Source organism: Plasmodium gonderi, assembly GCF_002157705.1.
Source record: "Plasmodium gonderi DNA, contig: Chr13, whole genome shotgun sequence".
Classification (NCBI taxonomy): Eukaryota; Apicomplexa; class Aconoidasida; order Haemosporida; family Plasmodiidae; genus Plasmodium; species Plasmodium gonderi.
Genome location: NW_021628938.1, coordinates 1,644,033 through 1,667,228, shown reverse-complemented (window position 1 = coordinate 1,667,228; position 23,196 = coordinate 1,644,033). Strand labels below are relative to the sequence as shown.

General features: G+C 27.6%; 3 protein-coding genes and 5 non-coding genes across 8 annotated transcripts; 6 read left to right on the top strand and 2 right to left on the bottom strand.

Annotated features, from left to right (window-relative positions):
• Positions 1–1,389: 1,389 nt before the first annotated feature.
• Positions 1,390–11,799, bottom strand: PGO_133070 (liver specific protein 1; the record flags this gene model as incomplete). Its single annotated transcript, XM_028689823.1, has 1 exon — positions 1,390–11,799. The coding sequence occupies one exon, from the start codon at positions 11,797–11,799 to the stop codon at positions 1,390–1,392; it is 10,410 nt and encodes a 3,469-aa protein (XP_028545624.1).
• Positions 11,800–14,411: 2,612 nt separating this feature from the next.
• PGO_133060 (hypothetical protein, conserved) lies at positions 14,412–15,375 on the top strand (the record flags this gene model as incomplete). The annotated part of the gene is made up of 3 exons (XM_028689822.1): positions 14,412–14,772; positions 14,879–14,973; positions 15,331–15,375. The coding sequence occupies 3 exons, from the start codon at positions 14,412–14,414 to the stop codon at positions 15,373–15,375; spliced, it is 501 nt and encodes a 166-aa protein (XP_028545623.1).
• A 478-nt stretch (positions 15,376–15,853) lies between these two features.
• On the top strand, positions 15,854–16,264 carry PGO_133050 (calmodulin; the record flags this gene model as incomplete). Its single annotated transcript, XM_028689821.1, has 1 exon — positions 15,854–16,264. The coding sequence occupies one exon, from the start codon at positions 15,854–15,856 to the stop codon at positions 16,262–16,264; it is 411 nt and encodes a 136-aa protein (XP_028545622.1).
• Positions 16,265–17,441: 1,177 nt separating this feature from the next.
• On the top strand, positions 17,442–17,513 carry PGO_133048. The gene has a single exon. It is a non-coding gene; the product is annotated as a tRNA-Pro (tRNA).
• Positions 17,514–19,038: 1,525 nt separating this feature from the next.
• PGO_133046 lies at positions 19,039–19,157 on the top strand. The gene has a single exon (XR_003699423.1). It is a non-coding gene; the product is annotated as a 5S ribosomal RNA (ribosomal RNA).
• A 530-nt stretch (positions 19,158–19,687) lies between these two features.
• PGO_133045 lies at positions 19,688–19,806 on the top strand. The gene has a single exon (XR_003699422.1). It is a non-coding gene; the product is annotated as a 5S ribosomal RNA (ribosomal RNA).
• Positions 19,807–20,934: 1,128 nt separating this feature from the next.
• PGO_133044 lies at positions 20,935–21,053 on the top strand. The gene has a single exon (XR_003699421.1). It is a non-coding gene; the product is annotated as a 5S ribosomal RNA (ribosomal RNA).
• A 1,322-nt stretch (positions 21,054–22,375) lies between these two features.
• PGO_133042 lies at positions 22,376–22,699 on the bottom strand. Its single transcript, XR_003699420.1, has one exon.
• Positions 22,700–23,196: the final 497 nt, after the last annotated feature.

The window sequence follows — 23,196 nt, the reverse complement described above, 5'->3', positions numbered from 1 at the left end:
TGTTTTTTTTTTTTTTTTTTTTTTTTTTTTTTTTTTTACATTTTTTTTTTTTTTTTTTTTTTTTTTTTTTTTTTTTTTCTGTGTACCCTTTATTATTTATTTTATGAAGCGTTTATATAATCATTTGGCTGAAAAAAAAAAAAAAAAAAAAAAAAAATAAATAAATAAGCGATATTTCATTTCCGGCTGAAACTCTTATTTTCAATTTATGAAATAAAAGCAATCCTTATAAATTAGGTGATGTGGCTGAATGTGCGTACTTTTCAATAAATAATGAAAATGCATAATACATTTGGTTACATTGAATTTACATTCGTTTGTGTATTTCTCTTGCTGAACGGCCAGAAAAAAAGGTTTTTATTTTATTTTTTAAAACCTCTAAAATTGGAGAAAGACCCTTCTTTTTAGCATGTTATAATTCCAGTATTTTCTATTTTAAATGAATTATTTTTTCATTTTTTTTTTTTTTTTTCTTTTTTTTTTTCGTTATAAAGATGAGATAGGAAAAATAAAAAACACTGTGTTGTGTATATATATATATATTGTGGTTTTGTTACAACAATGTGGGACATTTTCTTTTTTTTTCCTTTTTTAACGCAGAGTATATAAATATATCTATTCCATTTCTTTTTTTTTCACATATTACACCAGTTTTGTAAGTGAAACAGTGGAGATGCTTACAGTTTTATACCATCTTTAAGAGGTTAACACGGATTTTTTTTTATTTTTTTTTTTTTGCATTAGAATGGAATGGCAAATTTTTATTTCATTTCATGGAACAACACGCCTAATAACATTTACACCTTTTTATGTTATATTTCAATTCTTGTATGAACCAATGAGGGGATAGCTGAAAAAACTATTGAATTATTTATCCCTTAATATATGGAAAATATACAGGATTATTTTTATTATATTGCATGAAATGTGTTTTTATTTAAAAAAAAAAAAAAAAAAAAAAAAATCAGGTTTATATGATATGGTATTCTAAAAAAGTGTTTATTTTTAGAAAGTTACCATAAAATGTTTTTTTTTCCCAGATCTTGCTTGCTTCATCATTGGGCATGCAAGCTGAAATGGTACTTTGGATGTATCTGTTTCATTTTTGAGTTAAATGAAGTAATACATTTGGATCGTGTACACATCCATGGAAATTGGAAGAATGGCAACATATGTACAGATTTCTCTAATGTATAGTACAGTTCTCCCTATTCGAAGATTCCAGATTATATAAAAAAAAAAAAAAAAAAAAAAACTCTTTGGGAATTAAAAGGACAAGAAAAGGGTTGTGGTGAAGAAAAGTGACAATGTGCTGTTTTTTTCACATAGGCAGACTAGAAATGGAGGGATAAACATATTATTATGTGTTCATGGATTTAATACTTCAGGTTAGCTATTGTGGAGTGATTGATAGGAAAAATCAATAACGACTGATGAGAAATGATTAATAAAATCATCGTAAAAGTTTGGTTTAAATATTTTAATTTTGTCTAATTGTAGAACAAATCCAGCGTTGTAGTAGATGCTGTAAAAACTAGACACTGTAAGATTTTTTAGAATACTTGAATTGAGTTCATGTGTTTTTTTCGTTATATGGTTTTCATTGACAATTACTAGGTTAATTTCAAATTCATAAAATTTCGTGTGTAAATTCTGTGAAAGTTCGAGTCTTTCAAAATAATCTTTAAATAATGTGAGGACGTATTCTTTTATCGATAAAATTAAAGTGCTGGAAGGAACATTATTGATAATTATTTTCTGCACCGTTGAGTCTCTAAATAGGTTGTTATTTTCTAACGGCCTTAGCTGTAAGTACATAATGACTTGGAAATTGTTTTGACTCAAATCGACAAACGAGGGGTATGCGCTCAAATGCATTTCTGGCACATGGATCTCTGCAAGACGCTGGCTGTTACTGCTATCCGTAATGTTGTCATTGTCATTGTCACTTCTCACGTCATTGTCATTATCACTTCTCACGTCATTGTCATTGTCACTATCACGTCTCACGTCATTGTTATTGTCACTCGCTTTGTCGCTAACTTTATCACTCACTTTATTCGTGTCCTTCTTTTTTAGGATCCTTAAAATAAAATTGGACTTTGAATGCTTCAGGACAATGTCGTACACATCTTCTATCGATGCGCTGGGCGAAATTTCAAAAACGTCCTTGCCTTCAAGAATATACACGAGTTTGTAGAATGCAGAAATTTCGTTGTACTTCAGCCCATGAATGTGATGTCTAGCTTTGGAGAGCTCATTAATGAGTGTAGAGACAGTCATATCTCTGTATGCATTTTTGATAAATACACGAGTGCCATCTGCATTGTAAAGGAAAAATTCAACAAAGTGTTGTTCATGTAAATTTTGAAAGGAACGCACTTGATTTATGTCAAAAGATTCGACTCCTCCTATTTGGAACCCATAATAATTCTCTAATTTGTTATTGTGATGTAAATCGAAATAAATACTAAGTCCATGCGATAACAAGCATTGAATATGTGGTATACTATTTTTTAGCTCTTTTTTAAAACTAATTCCTTTCTTATCAATATGTGTTAATTCAAATAATTTATATAAGAATGGGGATAAATTAATATGGCACAAAATATTTTGAATTAATGTTTTTTCATTTACTCTGAAATCTATATATGGTAACATTAATGTATTGTTATAATTATCTCGTATGACTACAGATTTCGCCATAAATCCAAGGGAACTATTTCTCCAAAATATGGATGAGGTATTTAGGGATGATAGCATATCTGTGCATTCTTCCATATCTTCTTCATTTTCTAACTTTTGACATTCTATGTTTAATTCAGCGGACGTGAGATCATTGATTGTTTTTACGTACTTGTTATCTTTTTTTCTTATTCCCATGATAAGTCTCATTTTTTCCCTTTTATTTTCGTTTTTCAATGAGTCTTGCAAAATGGAATTATTCTTTTTTAATTCTATAGATACCTGTTGTTCATACAGATTTTCTTCGTTATAGGTATCTTCGTATGAACATCCGTAGAGGTCTAAATATGTTTTTCCTATTAGTTTAAAAAAATTATATTGCAAAATGGTTAGGGTAAAGGCTGGAGTTAAATAAGCTGGAAACCCATACAGTTTAGTGGCATTGTTATGAAATCCGCTTATACTCGTTATTAAGGAAATGTATTTTGTTTGATAATTGATCATAGCTGGTAGATATATAATTCTGGATATTAAATAATCATATATGTCACTATATTCTGATTTAAAGATAAATGTAATTTTCCCTTCTTCATCTAAATACTCCTTAAATGTTTTTACCTTCTTTTGCTTCGATTTTTCATGAATATTATTCTTATATTTATATGTATTAGCTACCAATGTAAACATGTCATTCCACTTATAATTTCTGGTTGTTATAGAATGAAATACCTTACTTAATAAATCATTAATGTCTAAGTTTATGTTGAAATTTTTTACACGAATAGTTCTATATATATTTGGAAAATGAATATTCATATCAAGATTCATAAATTCATCAGACACTTCTTTTTTCTTATTTCCTTTGATACTGTTATTTTTATTCTTCTTCGTTTCGTTAAAGTATTGTGACTTTTCAAAATTAAATTCAAAATGACTCATTTGACTGTAAAAGTTTTCAAATGACTCAACTGTTGTCAGGTAAATAATTTTCATCTTAGCAATGTGGTAAGATAGTGAAGTGATGAATGCAAGTTGTCTTTTTTCCAAGTGAACATATACAGGATCACAATTTGGATAGATACATATGGAAGTATTGTCCTCCATAAATTTAATTACTTCCATATTTTTTGTTAAATAATTCAACAAAAAGGTTATAAAATTATCTTCTGTAATAGAGAACGGGATATTTTTTAATTTTATATTTTCCAAATGGTTCCCTTTTTTGATATACAGTGGTATATCTTTTTTCACAAAGGTGTCATTTTTTATATCTATGATTGTGTTGTGTAGAGATAAGTGAACCATATTTAAAAGTTCATCTTTTTCTGATAGTGAAACGATGGATGGCGTATCGATAAAATAATGATTAATCACATATTCCATGTTTAATTCATTCGGTATTGTCAGATAGGATTCTTTAAAAATCACTCTTAATTCTAAGTCATCTATATTTTTTATCTTTGTTTCTTCTTTTAGTTTTTTCTTAACATAGGATAACACATCTGTTACAGTGTAATTTTTTGGAATGTTGCAAATTCTTGATGCACCAAATATGTGTTTTTCGTACAATCCTGCATTGTATTCAAAACATACAATTGATAGATCCAATTTTTTATTATCAATTTCTTCTGAAAGTAATTTTTTTCGTAATTCTTTTATTATGATACTACTTTTGTCTTTACTTTCTACGTTCAATTTTTTCATTTTATTACTTGAATCATGGTCTATTATTTCAATATGCAACGTACATTTATCTCCCGACTTGCACATTTTAAATATCTCACTTATGGTTCTACCATATTGCATGAAATCTCTGTTATCATTTAAAATATATTTTTCATTTTCTTTGATGAGGTAAAAGTTTATGTATTTGTATATCCATTTTCGTTGATATCCAACAGCAAATCTTAAAAATTCTGTAATGTACATATTATACGGAATATTATGAACAGTTAATATTTTTTTTTTATTTTTATTAAATATGAGGTTAAAAGTGAGGGAACCCTTTTCATCACTAATATTAAGAACTGCATTTTTTTCAGATTTAAAATCATATTTTCTGCCTGCAACATTTCTAAATATATTGTCTAGATGATTAAACAATGGCTTATGAACAAGGTATAATTTTGTTCGATCTAGATTAATAAGTTCTGTTAATTCTCCTATAAAAACAACATTTTGCTCTACTATCGGTTTTGTCTTAAGCAATATAAATGATTTTTCATTTAAAAGTAAAAATTCGTCTACGAATTTTTTTGTATTAACATGATTCGCTTTGATTAATAAAAAGTTTATAATGTCTTTATTCGTTGCACTTAGAGGGACATTAAAAATTGTGACTTCTTTGTATGAAAATCCATCATACACAAAAATAGAAATTGTGTATCCACTTACAGTAATGTTATTGTAATCGATATAATCTTTTACTAAAATTTCTCTTAACACATTATCATACAGCTGAGCCATCTTCAATTCTTCATCTGAAATGTGTATGGATTCTACTTCGGATATTTTATCTAAATCGACATAATTCTTTTTGGAACTTTTATGATCATTTTTTTTTTTTCCTAAGGAAATAAATGTACGCAATTGTGCACCGGAGCCTGAATTGATATACTTTTTCACATCTGTTATTTCGTCATTGTCTTTGTATAGAGAGAATATAATTTTTTCATCCTTTGGAAGTTTCTGCCACTTTGAATACATGTCTAAAAGGATCGACTTGAGCAGTTTATCTGTTGTTATTTTTTCAGGAACATTAATAATGTGTGTAATTTTCTTCTCATTTTTGTAATTTACATAAAAACTTAAGGACCCTACTGGATTATTAAAATCGATAACAGAGGGTAAAGAATCAAGCGTGAACATCAAATAAGAATCGAAATGAGCACTATTTCTAATGTGATGTAAATGTTCTGGATAAGCTTTCATCAAAAGTAAGTTATCTTTTCCTATAATTTTTAGCATTTCTTCTATGGTATATCCTGGAACAGAGGTAAAATAATAATCATTATTTTTCATTTTGTCTTTATCATTCTCTACAATAACAAATAAGTTGTATAACTTTTCTTTTTCTTCTACAGGGATGTTAAAGGATCCCCTCATTAGAATGTTAATAAATTTCCATATTAGTAATTCCAAAGGAACATTTTTTATTAATATTTTCTTCAAATTATTTCCTACGTATAATTCTAAATTTTTGATTTTTTTCGATGATTTTTTAATTTCTACTAATGGGTTTTTCTCATTTAAACTTTTCCCACATAATTCTAGCAATGAAGCCATGACATTTTCCATCATTTTGCTTGCACTAAATTTGATTTTGTAAAATCTGCTTAGCATGTTTAGAAGAAATAAATATGCTATTTTTTTATAACTACCTTTATCCTTTTCATCATTGTCAATGTAAACTTCATCATCTTCATGACATTCATAAGTAGGAGATTCACAACATTTTTTCGTGGTGTGTCTTTTGTTATACACAAAATAAAATTCTTTCAAAAATGAATCCGATATGAAAGCATTTGTATTTTGTAATAAGAGATATTTCAAATTGTTTGCAGATATATGTACAGGTAAATTGTATAAAGTATAGGGGTTAAAATTGTAATTCATATAAATGTCTAACTTTTTTATGTAAATGTTATTATCTGCTAAATCGATCTCTAAATTTGATAATATTTGGAAATTATATTTTGTCAAAAATTTATTTTTAATAAAAATGGTGTACAAATTATTGTGATTTAATTTTAATTCACTTACAGGTAGATTATCTTCTACATTTTTCCATATTTTATCTCGTATTGTATATAGTTGTAAATCTTTCAGTGTAATTAAATTGAAAGACACCAATTTAGTATTAATTATGTTTTTTAATGAGTTGCATAATTCTAAAGTGGTCATATTTTCTGGTACATTCAGTAATGTTAATTTATCATGATAAAAATGTGCCTCTTCATCTAAATGAAATATTGGTATTTCAAGGTGTGTAATTCTGGAATCCATTAAATTGATAGACTCTGGGATTTTAATATCATTTAAATTTTCTACATCTGAACATTCTTCATTTTTTTTATTTTTTATCAATAAATGTTCTTCTATTTCTCTAAAATGCTTCAAAACTTCATATAACGTAAGAGATTTTTCATACATTAAAGAACTTATGACATTTGTCTTTTTATTAAATGAATAGTAATCCAAACATGTGTGTATATCTAATATAGATATTCCTTTTTTATAAGAATTGGTATTAATAAATATTGATGGAATGTGTATCATTTTATTCATTATATCTACTATGAATAAATTCAATGTATAAGTTTTTAATATAGGTGCATTAAAAATATTCACTTTTCTGTTTGGATTATCTATATATATTTCGAAAAAGTTGTAATAACTTCCTTTTCTATATAAATTTTCATCTTCCAAAATTGTTATCTCTCTATTTATGTACTCTATTTCGTCATCTTTATTCTTATATGGAGGAAGTAAATCTAATCCTTCCTTTATCTTATTAGATTTGTTTAACGTATATCCATGTCCTAGTTCTATACTCTCCATCATACCAGTGAGTGTGTTTTCTTCGCTATTGTCAAATTCGTGTTTATCAATCAATTGTGTTTTTTCTTGTTCAGATTTTCCATCCTCTAATTCGTGGCCAATTTGATCCCCCTTCGATGAATCTCTCTCCCCAGGAACGCTCAAAAATTCTCCTTCTTTCTGATCTAAGAATAACCGGTCGGTATCACTATTAGACTCGTACAAGTAATCAAAACTCCTGGGTTTGATAATATCCATGTCTTTTTCATCAATCGATGTGATAAGTATTTTTCGTCCTATAGATATGCTGTATTTGTACAGATCTTGAATATTTTTAATGGATAATGGAATTTCCTGAAATTTATTCACGTCGTAATCTTCGACATCCTTGGGAATTAGGACGAAATTAAACTGATCTATAGATTTGTCTGTAATATTACAAATACCTAGAATGCTCATTTTGAGCATATCTAAATCGAAGTTAATATCTGATGTAACATAAATTATATTTTTTGAGATACGCTTATCTTCATAATAGTATATTGGTATATTGTGTGCGCTAAAATATTTTTCCATGTACTTTTTAACTGTATCGTTAATTGCATCTATTCCTTTATCTCCATCAATGGTGATAGATTCATAATGATCATCATTATTTTCGCTTTCTGTTTCTATTCCATTCATATTTGATTCTTTTTTTTTCATTATTATTTCTGTAACATTTCCTCCGTTTATTATCCTTTTATCCACTATTATATTATTTATGTTTTCTTTGATTGTACTTATATCCTCCTTTGAGAGAATATTCCCATAACTTGATAGAATTTTCAGTAAATCTAAATTCTGAGCATGCAGATCCTTTTCCTTTCTTTTTCCCTTTCCTACTAGAACATCGTCTGTTTGTTTTGAAAGTTCGCCTTGCCTCTCTTCCTTATCCTTCGTTTCCTCCATTTTCTGTTTCAGTTTATATGACTTTTTTTTCGACTTATCCGATTTGTGCTTAGTCTTTTTCGGCTCTTCTGTCAGGTTCTCCACTTCTGTCAGTTTCTCCTCTTCTGTCTGTTTCTTCTCTTCTATCTGCTTCTCCTCTTCTGTCTGTTTCTTCTCTTCTATCTGCTTCTCCTCTTCTGTCTGCTTCTTCTCTTCTGTTTGCTTCTTCTCTTCTGTCTGCTTCTTCTCTTCTGTTTGCTTCTTCTCTTCTGTCTGCTTCTTCTCTTCTGTTTGCTTCTTCTCTTCTGTCTGCTTCTTCTCTTCTGTTTGCTTCTTCTCTTCTGTCTGCTTCTCCTCTTCTGTCTGCTTCAACTGCTCTGCCAATTCTCCTTCAACATGTACACCATCACTCTCTCTGTACATTTTGAAAAAACTTTCATTATCATCTGCATCCCCGTCCTGCGTTTCATCTGATGAAAGTTCCTCCTTCGTTTCCTCCGTCTGATGAGATCTTACAAAATAATCATCAGAATCGGCATCCCTTTCCTCATGTATTTTTCTTATGATATCTTCCAATAGAATATACTTTTCATCTGGTCCTATAAAATAAATGGTCATATTATGTATATCAAAAACGGAGTGTCTAAACATGTTTATGGATCCAGCATAATGAGGTTTAACTTTCCCAAAATCCATTTCGAATCCGGTAATATCAGGCTCCATTTCATCATCATTTTCCACTACAGGGATCATTTGTACTAATGATTCTTTAATTTTATAATCCACATCTTTGAATATTTTAATAAATAAATTTTTAAACAAATAAAGAATTTTCTCCTTATTATATGTAACATCCAAAGTAGGTGTTTTTAAAAAAGCATTTACTTGTGTTTTTTTTCTTGTAAAATATGTAGTTTTGTATACAAATTGCAAATTTAAAAGAAAACTTTTTTCATCTTTTTTATTCTCATCTGAATCTTTATTATGAACAGTGCTGTAATACAACTCTTTAAAATAATTCATATGTTTATCGTTCTTTATCATTTCATTAAATTCATATATAAATGAATCATCTAAGAGGACATTATAATCTTCTTCTCCTTCTTCACCTCTAATTTCGATTTGGTCTTTTCGTTCTTTGTCTCTTTTACTTTTTTCTACCTCATTTTCAGCATCTTTCACTTTATCTTTACTCATTTCGTATCTATTCTTATCATACCTGTTGTTATATCCTCCTTCTTTACTAGTTGTCTTTTGCTTTTCCTTGTGAGCACTCTTTTCTTTTCCTTCTTCTGTCTTTTTCCCCTCCTCCATCAGCTCCAAATCCTCTTCTTGCTCCTTTTCTTCATCGTCCTCTTCATCACTGGATTCATCTCCCTTTCTTAAATTCCTTTCATCAAAAAATTCACTACTTATGGGGACCACACGACTGTGTTTTATGTTGCTTTCTTCATCATACTCATTTATAGAAGCATCTATATTGAATGTATTCTCATTATTCTTTTTTGTTTCTATCTCTTCATCATCTTTTTGTGCTTGCTCAGGTTGCTCACCACGATCGATTTTCTCCCCAGCAGTCACTTTATCCTCATTTTCATTACTCTCATTATTTTCATTACCCTCATTATTTTCATTGCCTTCATTTATTCCCTTGTTCAAACTTTCATCATTAAATTCAAGAATATTAAATTTTGACATGGCTTGTCCGGAGAACCCATTCTGCGCAGATGTAGATAAACACGAATTTGACGTTTGGGTATGACTTCCCTCCTGTTCCTTACATGGTATCCTAAATTTACAATATGGACAAATGGAATTTTTTCGAAAAATGGTGAATGATTTTTCATTGGAATTACAATTGTTACATACATTGTTGTGCATAAAATTTTTGTTATGTACTGAGTGTACAATAAATTCTGGTTGTTTTACTGAAATTTCTTGATTTGCACCGTTCATATTATTTACGTCATCAAAACAATTATTATTGAGGGTATTAACTGGCGCACAAACAAGACAATTGTTTCCATAATTCAGATTGATAAAATTTTTCTTGTATCCACATTTATCACATAAATTTTTATCATAATTGGAACAAGGTATACAACACATACTACCTGTTGGATAATTAAAATGAATTAAAGGAACAGCATAAAAAAATCCATCACTCATTGATTGTGAACATTCTGGACATGCTTGTGCAATTTGTTCTCCAGGAGCTAGCTGTGAATCTTTTAGCACTTGTTCACTTTTTGGTATCACTTCACCATTTTTCACTTCTTCTCTTTTGGGTTCTTTATGTAAAAGTTTTCTAATTGTTATTTTTTTTAAAATATTGTTCTTTTGTGTTAGGGGACTGGATACCGTTATGTGTTCCTCTGATGTGTATGTTGTATCCGTATCTGCACCTGTGTCTGTGTTTAATCCATTGCCTTCGTGTGTAATTTTGTTTAAAAATATATGATATTCACATATATTTTTATTTTGGCCTTGGTCAAAATTGTCATTTCTTTTTAGAAATAATTGACCAACTTTCACAGGTGATTTGACCTTAATTTGAACTTTATCATTTACACCACTTTTTTTTTTTTTTACAGGAATTTTTACAATTCTTTTAAATCTTTTTGGTTGAATTCGCACGGGATCTTTTGCATATCTACCAAGTATGTACTTATCAGTTGATTTCTTCGCTTTTTCCAATTCACCACCAGAATAGCTAATAATTTTGTTATAATCTGTTATTTCTTTTTTCATTTCATCATTAGGTTTTGCTTCTGGTAGTGTGCTCATTGGGATGGTTAAGATAAACTTTTTTATTTCTCCATAATTTTTGTAACTGTCTCGAATAAGGTAAAAGAATTCCTTTTTTGATTCTTCATATATTTTCAATTCATATTTGAGGGCATTTTCTAACAACTCTAAGTTGAAATCAAGAACAGGTTTGTATAGATCCAATAACTTATTAAATTTAAGCGATTCATATGAACTATTATACGAAACAAATTCCTCATCGCTAATAGTTTTATTATTGATTCTTATAATTAGTGGATTATCTATTTCTTTTATACTACTGTCTGACAAATTAATTTTCCCCGGTGCCCCATATAAAAACTTTTCGCTAGATATACCACATAATTCGAATTTTTTTTCCAAATATGATTTTCTCTTAGATATATCTTCAGATATTTTTTTAAAATTTGCTAAATCTCTTTTAATGTAAGTATTTTCCAATTTTAATAAAAAGTTACTTTTATTTAATTCTTTCGTGTTCTCATTGTGTTCATTATAATTATTATCTATTTCATGAAAATTATTTTGCAAAGCTTCTTTAATGTCAACTATGATATCTGCAATTGCTCTTTTTTTAGTTTCATCATCAATTTCTTTATATTTTTTATCTAATAATTTAAAAGTTTCTGTTAAATTTTTCTTTGTAACCAATTCTTTATTTTTTATTTTATTAAACATGCCACTGTCCACTTCTAACAACAGATCTTTATACTTATCTTTTGCTAAAAACGAAAGGCATTCAACTAAGTTGCTATTCTTTGATGTGCTTCCAAGTAATTTTCCTTTTTTTTTGCTGCATAGTACATTATTCGTTGCAAGGAATATCAAACTTAGTGAACACAGAAATGTAATTCTCATGTTTTATCTCGAAAAAGATAAATATAAACAGATGTTACGTTAATGGTGCAGATGGAAGCAGGAAGCGTTGTGACAAAATGGAATAGAGGAACACAGAAGGGTGCGGATGGTTATATCTATCTGGTGTAATCTTATAAACCTTTCGTCTTTTTTTCGTATCTTACTTGGTCTTATTCTATCTTTTCTTTTTTTTTCTTCTTTCAATTTTTTTCCGTTTCTTTTTTAAATTCCCCCTAGTTTCTCCTTTAATATAAAAGGAATAAAAAAAAAAAAAAAGTTAACGCAAAAATATATGTCACGTGTCTCCAGAATTTTTTTTTTTTTTTTTTTTTTTTTTTTTAAAAAGTTTTATCCCTGTTGCATATTTAGCATTAATCTAAATAATGACAAAAACTGACTCAGTAAGGAGTGTGCATAAATATTCTAAAACGTAAAAATTTTGAAAAAGAAAATTAGATTTACAAGTATGACCTACACGGATTCTCATAACACGTTGCATAATTTCGTATTTCCTTTTTTGACTGTGCAAAAGTGAGTATTCATTTTAGCATACACATTCACACCAACATGAAATGTGATTGTTTATTCAAGTAGCATACGTGCATAACCACATGTACAAGTAAGTAGTTCCTTATTGTGGGAAATCTATATTTACTTTTTTATACATTTACAAATGTGAAATAACTGAAACTTAATCTATTTCTAATCATATCTTAAAAATTAATTCCTCTCAAAACATTATTTTTAGTAAAATAATGTTGCTTTTTTTTTTTATATGAAATTAAATGAATAATTGTGTAGACTGCTTTTTATTTTATTCTATTGCTTTTTATTATTATTATTTTTTTTTTTTTTCCCTTGAAATATTTGGTTGTCGATTTATTCGATTGTAATTTTTCAAAATTTGCATGCCCACATGAGGTCCCTATCTTAAATTTGCGTATTCAATGATGAATGCCCTTTAAAGAGACATTTAACATGCACATGCAAAAAAAAATTAAAAATAGAAATTTCATTTTTTTTAAGTGGATCTTTAAAAAATACAAAATTTGAATTTCGAAATGCAATAGATTGCCACCAATACCTGTTAACACCTGTACGTTTAAAAAAATATGTCACATTGCAAGTGGTTCTTTGTTGTTTTTCGGAAAGACCGATCCCTTAATTTATTAAGGTGCTCAGTTCAATGGAAATTTTTTTTTTTTTTTTTTTTGTTAATCATTGTTTTTATTCGAAATAAAGTCACAGTTTGACAAACTTTAAAAAACATATTTAATTTGAATTAAAATGATCCACTATGATTTATGAAAGTATGTGCCGAAATTACATGACAAAAATTGTGTAGACGATAACCAACAACTAACCAACTTCCTTCTTTTTTTTTATTTTTATAATATATCGAAAAAGAATTGGTACATTAAAAAAAAAAAAAAAAAAAAAAAAAAACACAAAAATTTTGTGTATGCAATGCTCCTCAATCTTCAGTATTTAGGCACAAATTTTTCTTCACAAAAGAATGACAACACGATCTTAAATTTTATATGAACCCAGTTCATATGTCATTGTTGCGACGTTTGTATCAATAGGGAAAAAAAAAAAAAAAAAAAACATGGTGTTCCAATTCCATCACATAAAAAAAAAATATTACTACGAAATACGCGAAATTTTGTCGGGATTGTCGCATTAATTAAAGTAACAAAATGCATTTAGATATTGATGAACCTCTTTGATATTCCTTTGCGGTGTATTATTATTTTTGGTCCATATTTCACACATTGAGTGTGCATAGTGGAAACCTTACGAATGAAGAAGTAAACCATAGAAAAAGAGGTTGCTCATTCAGTTATATAAATATGTTCTTATGAGGCATGTTCAACAATAGTATACCCCCAAATATACAAATTCTTACATATGCGAACGTGTGTATAGAATGAACACGTTTTACAACAAAACTATTCCCGTATAAATATTACACACATCAATTTTACGTGTAGATTTGTTTTTTCCAATTTTCTTTTTTTTTTTTTTTTTTGGATGTTGAAAAAGAAAAACACTTAAACTTCATCGAAGAGTTTACAAAAATGACATAACATTTCAATTTTTTTTTTTTTCCTACCAAACATAAGTATTAAGAAATTATTTATTATATGCCAGCAAACATATATTTTTTTTCTGCAAAAAATGAGAGCTGTTCTTATGAGGAAACAAAAAAATGAAAAAAAATAGCAACATAATCAATTTTTTACAATAATATCATTTAATCATATAACCTTTTAGGAAATAAAAAAAAAAAAAAAAAAAAAAAATCCTACATAATTGTTGGGAAAAATAGTTCCGCAGTTAATGCCTTTTCAAATTAAACGAACATCATAAACATTAATAACATTAGCAATTATGAAAGGCTCGATATAATACATACAATTGCGTGTTCGTAAAATCTCTCAAAAATGCAAGTTTTTCCACTAAAATAAGAAAAAAAAAGTCAAATGTCCGTTTATGTTCCTTTAACTATTTTTAAAAAGAGAAGAAGTAAATTTACTCTTTTTTTTTTCTTTTTTAAACTTAAAGTGATAATCGACATTTGATTTTTTCTTCACATTATTATTGATAATATGAGCGAAGAGCATATAAACAATGGGAAAGAAACGAATAAGTCTAAACAATCGAGAGAAAGCTTATTAGACGACCAGTTCAAAGGAAGCACTTCAGATAAGTTTCTTTTGATTAATGGAAAAGAAAAAGACCATACTAAACTGCAGAACTCTCTCGCAAAACAAAAAATAGAAAACACAAAACCGCATATTCACAAGGGTTTAATAAGCACATCATCCTTAGAAAAATATAAAAATTTCTTGACAAAAATAGAAAAATCCAATGAAGACTTAAAAAATATGGATAAAGAAAGTGTAAGGGTAGACATGGACATGCTTGATCAGTCCTGTGAGGATGACGGCAAAGAATGTGTCATCATGGGTAAAATATTACATATTTATTTTTCCTCCTTTCGTTTTTTTCGAAGAGAAGATATCCCATATATATATATATTTAAAACTTTATTTTTCTCTCATTCCCCATATAGACGTTTCCATGGGTATTTTTGATGTGCACAATGATAATTTAAATGACGAAAAACTTAAAGACATGAACATTACAGTGGCTGATGTTGTGAATCAGGTATCAAATAAAAAAATTTGGATAAAAAGATCATTTTGCCTATTTGTACTTATTACGAATTCGTAAATGCTTAAAAAAAAAAATGTGCAAATCTATTCCCACGGAATTGAAATAATGTACACAATTTCATTTTATAGAGAGAAACTTATAATTGTATATTAGCAAAAAAAAAAAAAAAAAAAAAAAAAAAAATATTATTTCTTGTTCAGAAAAAAAAAGGAAAAAAATGAATTTACGCATTAATATAAAGATTATAGCTATTAAGCATAATACATGCAGAAAAAAATTTATAATATTTTTTTTTTTTTTTTGGATAATAATGGCTATATATATATATTTTTCTGAATGTTCACGCAGGAAATGGATGAACAGTGTGCAAAAGATCTAATTGAGGAAATGTGAAAAAAAAAAATATATAAAGTAAAAAGCTAGCTACATTGGTTAAAAACTATGTAACTTCCTTTCCATTCAGAATAAAAATAAAATAAAAATAATATAAGTTTAAACAAATTAAAGCAATTTTTCAGAAAGTTAAAACGAAATGTAAAGTATATTCCCGAGTTTCTTTTCAATATTTTTGTTATCGAATGTAGCTCCAATTATTTTTTTTTTTATGAAATTCTTGTAGATATTACATAATTAGTTTGTAGATTTATTCTGTTTATTAACGAAAAGTAAAGGAAAAAAATGTTTTTTTTTTTTTTTTTAGTCCGTTTTTTCACCTTTTCCATGTGATATTATATATAGTTCTTTGTTAAATTTAAAACTAATACTTGGGTTATTTTATTTTATTTTTCTTTCGCAAATATATATAGACACGTAATACATAACTTACATTTTCCATTTTTGTTGTGTTACGTTTATTATTCGCCTTATTACCATGTCTACCACAAGTGCTATAATTAATGAGTCATTTGTCATAATGGACAAAGATGCTGATGGCTCAATAACATTTAACGAACTAGTGTATGCCTTAAGATTCGTTGGAATTCCATCCGATTATAATAAGTTGTATAAAATTTATAAAAACAAATATACATTAAAGGAATATTCAAAAATAGCAAGAAAGGAATTAGGAATAATGACTCCTAAAAATAAAGTAATATATACGTTAAAAAAATTAGACAAAAACAATAGTGGGTATTTGAATGTAGACACAATGATATTTCTAGTTATGACCATGACTGATGTTTTATCAGATGAAGACTGCAACAATTTTAAGAAGTTTGTTGACCCTTATAATAAAAATTTTATATCCATAAATGAATTTGCGGAAAAAATTTTTTCTTGATCCCTATACTTTGAAAAAATTGGGTTAAAATATTACTTTTTAACTTTACGTTTATAATATATTAATGTGCACACGTTATTTACATTCACATAGAGAAGCAATCATTGTTGTTTTTTACCTATTGTTTCTTCTTTTTTCTTCATTTTTCTTCATTTTTTTCCTTTTTTTTTTTTTGCGTATATTTTTTCATGAATACCCGAGTAGTAAAATCCTCCTTTTATTGCACAAACCTTTTACTTTTGGATTGTTTAAAACGTCCCATTTAATTAAACCATTTTATTGATAAAAAAAAAAAAAAAAAAAAAAAAAAAGCGTTTCACGTGTTCATTGTAGTAATGAACTACTAAGCATAAAACACAAAAGAAGCACATTTGTAACTTGCCTCATTTGTGTCAAAAATTTAGCTGCAATCTTCAGTTAACTGATGATGCAAAATGTTATATCAAATGAAGATTAGTTACTAACAAATTTCAATATAACAAGGACAGAAACTTACATATGTGCATTCTCCTAACGCTATGTAAAGAACCAAATGTGTAGTATGCAATTTTGTAGATTAATTCAACATTGTAAAAATACTGTACAAAAATGTACACAAATACATGTTGAAAAAATAGGATAGTATAAGAAAAGAATTTTATGTGTTTCTCAAATTTTGTAAAAAAAAAAAAAAATAAAATAAATGTTTCTCTAATATAAAGAAATAATAAAATAAAAATTGTCTTTTTAAATACATAAGAAAAAATATATTTTTTCTTCGACCTACAGATTGATAATTTTTTCCTCATTAGGTATATCATTTTCAAGTATTGTCATATACCTTAACACATTTTAAAGGAGCTATTTTCTCTATTAGAAGTTGTAATCATATGTACCTCATTGTTCACATAAGATTATCTGTTTTTTTTTTTTTTTTTTTTTTTTCCTAAGAACATCTTAACTTTTCTGTTTTTAATGTGATGAAGTGCTTCATATATGTTTCGCCTTATTAGTGTTCATTTTCAATGTTCCCTTCTTTACTTATCAAATGGATCGAATTGTTTATACACGTTTTTATTTTGCTAATGTACTTAAATTTTATAAGTGCAAATATATAAATATATATACTTAAATATTTTTTTTTATATGCAGGAATATTCACTGATTTAGTGCGAAAGAGCAAGAATGTTTAAAATGAGGCTACTTAGTCTAGTGGTATGATTCTCTCTTAGGGTGGGAGAGGTCCCGGGTTCGATTCCCGGAGTAGCCCCTAGTTAAATTTTTAAATTAGCATTATATATATATTTATAGTTCATGAGAATAAATAATTAATCAAACTCAGGAAATAAAAAAGATATAGGTGTTTTTTTTTTAACTTTTTTATATAAACTTAGATATACATGTATATACAAACCATATTTAAATCTTTTATGTTAATAAGAAGAATGTACAAGTAGACTAATTTATTGTGCTCAAATAAAAAGAAATTAAATAAAAATCTTAATTTTTTTTTTTCCAATGGCTCTATAAAAATTTATCATTTACACAAATTCGATACATAAAAGCATGTTTGTTTTTATTTATATAAAGAAGCCTTATTACCATTTTGGATATTACTGAACTGTTATCATTGAAAAAGAGTACTTTCCTAATTTAAAATTTCATAAGTATTGAAATTGTTATAAAATGGTAAATTTTATTATTTTACTTTTTTATTTTTTTTTATTTTTTGTAAATTCATGGATGATGTGCCAAGTAATCAGGATGCATTGCTTGTTAGCTTACATCATAAAGCAAGGGAAAACATTATACATATGTATATATATATATGCTTTTTCATTTTTTAGCTTTAAAGATGAAAAAACATGTTTCTATTATCATCATATAAATATTATGGCATATAGTTATTACATTAACACACATGTTTAGGATTACTATATAGGCATTGTCATAAGCTATCTCTTCTACAATGTTTTTTTAAGATGTCTTTTTTTTTTTTTTCCTTTTTTGTGTAAACGGAAAAGATCCAATTAAAAGAATACACTTTATTTTACATAAGAACAAAATGAAAAAAGAAGAAGAAGCATATGTAGCAATATCAAGATTGATAAGTTGTAGTTTTTAATTATTTATATAAGGGATATTACAAATCGTGTTCCTCATAAATTAGATAACTCTTTTATATATGCAATAGGGGTGTCACATATTATTGTGTTAACTTTTGTTTTATCCCTAATGTTTTATCAAAGTTTCATGAATATATAATTAAAGCGGTAATATAATTAAAAATTTTGTGTTCACTACTTAATTTCTCTAGTCCCGTGGTTTTGCAGCCGGTGTTAACGTGATTTGCTATGAAATGTCACCCCAAGAAAAATTTTATATGTGAGAGAATTTCCCATGAATGTTGTTTTTTGAAATAATTCATAAGAAAAAAAAGTATGCGTAAATTTTGAGTAAAAAAATTTACAAAAAAAACCTGTATAGTAGATTTAATTGTCCCTGTGAAAAATGTTATTTAAAGATAGCATTATTTATTGAGCATTTTTATAAACATATTTTATTAATTCTAACGGAATTTGCTCATTTTTTTTTATCAAAAATAGATATATTTTATGCGAAAGGTAATAAAAATCATTACTTCCAAATCTTTATATTTTAAATTAAATTTCATTTTTTTTAATCGCAAATTAATATACTCTGGTGCTTTTAACAGGGACGGAAATGTTTTCACAAGATGCTGTTATTTTAATACAGGAAAAGAATAATATGACCATTCAAGTAGGTGTAAAATTTGACTCGTTCATACTACAGTGGCCACACCAGATCCCATCAGAACTCTGAAGTTAAGCACTGTAAGGCTTGGCCAGTACTGAGGTGGGAGACCGCTCGGGAACACTAGGTGATGAGTCAATTTCTTTTTATCCCAGCAGAAAAAAAAATTTATGCTTTTTATCCTATAATAATGAGAAGTTTTAATATAAAAATGCAAAAAAATATATTTTTATAATAAGGGATTTTCTATCCTCTATAATTTTGCTTCCTATTTAAAAAAAGAAAAAACTGAATTAAAGGATACAAAGATAATAAAAGCTTTAAAAATTTTATGTACTGTTGGGGTACACATAAAAATATCCCAATTAAAGCAATGATAAATTTTCATACGTTAAGAGGAGGAGGAATAGATTTTTATCACCGTTCGGAAATAAAGATGCATCATGGAAAATGGATCCCATATTTTTTCTTTTGGAAAAACGCTGACTTATTTTTTTTTATTCACTTATCCCAACAAAAGAAATTGCAATGTGGTAATTTTGAAATTGAAAAAAATATCTACTTATTAATATAACGGTTGCAGAATTCAAGTGGGCACTTATGTAGGGTTTAATTTTTAAATATGTTTTAAGGAAAAAATAATATGACCATTCAAGTAGGTGTAAAATTTGACTCGTTCATACTACAGTGGCCACACCAGATCCCATCAGAACTCTGAAGTTAAGCACTGTAAGGCTTGGCCAGTACTGAGGTGGGAGACCGCTCGGGAACACTAAGTGATGAGTCATTTTTTATTTATACCAGCAAAAAAGAATAAAATATATTTTTTTGTACTTATTGTTTTTTGGAATTTTTTTTTTATATTTTTATTAGAGAATAGCCTAATAGCTTCATATTAATATTTTTAAAATGTGAACAAAAGCTATAGTAAAAAAAAAGGAAAAAAAAAAAAAAATTAGAAAAAAACTTCTTGCGTTTAAAACTTATACTATAAGGATACAATACGATGACTTTTACACTTGTTAAATATTTTGTGAACAAAATTTAGTCACTTTTTTCTCTAAAATGAAAAATAGTTTTTCGTATGGTCCCTGAACCTTTTAGAATGATACCTAATGTTACTTCAAGTTATTTAAAATTTTCGTATAATTATAATTTTCCTTGATTTTTGGTAATCATAAATGGCTTTGGAACATTAAAGTTCTTATAGGTAGATAAATGCATAATATTGAGGGTATTTTATAGGTACACAATTGTGTAGTTCAAATTTCCATACATTAACAATGTCCCCACGTGAAAACATTTAGAGGACGAAAGAACCCCATAATTTTTTTAGGAACATGGTTCCAAAAGGCTGTTCTCCATGTATTCCATTATGATATTCAGAACAGTTAAACTGTTTCTCAGTTATTTAATCATTTTTCTTGGAATGCATGTTCTTGGTAAGATCATATCACTTATTCGTGCGAGGAAGTTTAAAGATTTTTTTTTTTTTTTTTATCAATTATATAATATTACAGTGTGATTAATTTTTTGATATTTGCCAACTTTGGGTTCATTTATGAAGCCCTTTTTTTATTTTATTGTTTTTTTCTATTACGCGATATTAAATGGATTTGACTAGTATCATTTTGTGTGGTTCAAAAAAGTAATACTAATTTTTCCGTTTAGATGATATGGTATACTAAGAGGTTTTATTTTTTCGCAGTGTGGTTCACGATACATAAATAAATTACTAAAAAGTGGGATAGGTATGATTCAACATATGCATATGGTTATGTTAATTATATGCACCCTTGTGGATATTTATACATGAACACGTATTTCTTGGATGAAAATCACTGTGAGCAGATTTTATTTTACTTATATATATAGCCTTATATATGCAATATGACCATTCAAATAGGAGTAAGGTTTGACTCGTTCATACTACAGTGGCCACACCAGATCCCATCAGAACTCTGAAGTTAAGCACTGTAAGGCTTGGCCAGTACTGAGGTGGGAGACCGCTCGGGAACACTAAGTGATGAGTCAATTTCTTTTTATCCCAGCAGAAAAAAAAATTTATGCTTTTTATCCTATAATATAATGAGAAGAAAATATTATTATTCTTACATTATTATATTTATTTAACATGGGAAAAACTTAAAAAGTTTTCTATTTGTTATATATGTATGTTAATACGGGGAAAATATAGAAACAGCGCGGCACCTTTTTTTAACCCCAAACCATTACACATACAATAGTTATATTAAAAAACAGAAATAATATATATATTTTTTTTTTTTTTTTTTGGCACTAAAGTGAAATATACTTTGCTTAACTTTTTATGGAATGGTCATTTTTTTATATTAACATCATGTTGCATTCACGAGTATTTATTTTTTGGTTGACCTTTTTTTTTTTTTTTTTTTTTTTTGTGTGAACAGAATAAGCAATCTATAAGATATGTACATTATAAGAATATTATTATATTGTCTAAAACAAATAAGAAATAAAGGGGTTATAAATATATATGCATGTTCATATATGTTACATATAAATATGAGACACTTTTATGGATCTGCAACTTTGCAAGAATCGAAGAAAAACGTAGATGTAGCGCAAGGCAATACAAGAAGAAATGTGTTCCATTTGTAAACATACTATAGTAATGTTAACGTTGTTCTAATTGCTTTGGAGAAGGCCAAAAAAAATGGGAGACATATAAAATAAGTATACGAACATGTACGTTCATATTGGTATGTATATATTATGTATACATCATGTATGTTTTTTTCACTAAGTATAAAAAAATTCATAAAAAAGGTAATCGCTACTGTAATAAGATTATGTTATGTTAATATATTACGGAATAATTCTATATTATATATACATGTACATATATTTTGTATATATATTTTTTTTTTTTTATATGGTGCTCTTTCTCTTGGGTTAAAAACAAAATCTAAGCACTTTCCTCTCTTCACGTGCTCTGAGAATACACAACTTTTAGCAGCATATATTTTTCTTCCATTTTATTTCTGAACATTCAAAATATATATTAAATCCACATAAAGTAGAGAATATATATTATTTATTAATACAAACTTCATATAACAATATATAGGGTTTATATCATAATACCGCAAAATATGGTTTAGTACATATATATATATATATATATATATATATATATATATGTAATAATAAAATAATAACTGACGGGTGGGGGCGGTTGTTTTTTACTTATACACCTTTCCCAATCTGCACACAATCACCCCCTCCTAACTCTACCCGCGTAATTATAATTAAGCCTCCTTAAATTACCTCTTTACCTCTTTCTTCTTTCTCTTTCACTTGAAAAAAAAGAATATATGGTGTACATACTTCCATGCAGGAGAGGATTCTGAAATATCTTGCCTAACTCAACCGTAATCTTCGCACCGTAAACATCAGCGACCACTGACCCTGCTCTGTTTCCAGCCTGAGGCGGTTTGCAGTTCATTATTACTTCAACATGTTCTCTTTCCAACAGTACATGTTCAGTAAACTGACACCTTGCGATAGACGGGAATTAAACTTTTGGATATTGAATATTCTTCTCCACATTGTAGCATCCCATAATATTTTGCAAATAAATTTGCATGTCCCTGATTGCTCAGTTACAGCGACGAAACCCCTAGAGGCCCGCAGCCGGACATATTCTTAATCTAAATCATAATATATGTATATGCTAAAAAAATTGCATTATGGTTCTTATTTTTTTTTTCGGCGGGGCGGAGGAGGAAGGAACTTAATTTTTTTTTTTTTTTTTTTTCCTTTCTTTTTGCAACGAAAATTAGAAAAATATTATTTTACATTGTTTTGCTATGTTGCGACATACTATGCTGAGTTGTGCAAAATTATTTTACTTATTTATTTTTGTTAGTTTTATTTCCAATTTTATTGTCACTTATATCGCCAATTATATTGCCAATTTTATTGTCAATTTATTTATTAGTTATTTATGTACTTACTTGTTTAGCTAATTTTTATATACACGTTTATTCATTTTTGTGACATTCGCGATTGCTACATCACAAAAGAGTATAAATTTTTCCTATTTACAGTTTTTCCCCCAATGCTGAAATAACTTTCATGTAGAATAAATGAAACGGAGTTATTTCTCCCATTTTGTATGCTTCATGTAAACGACA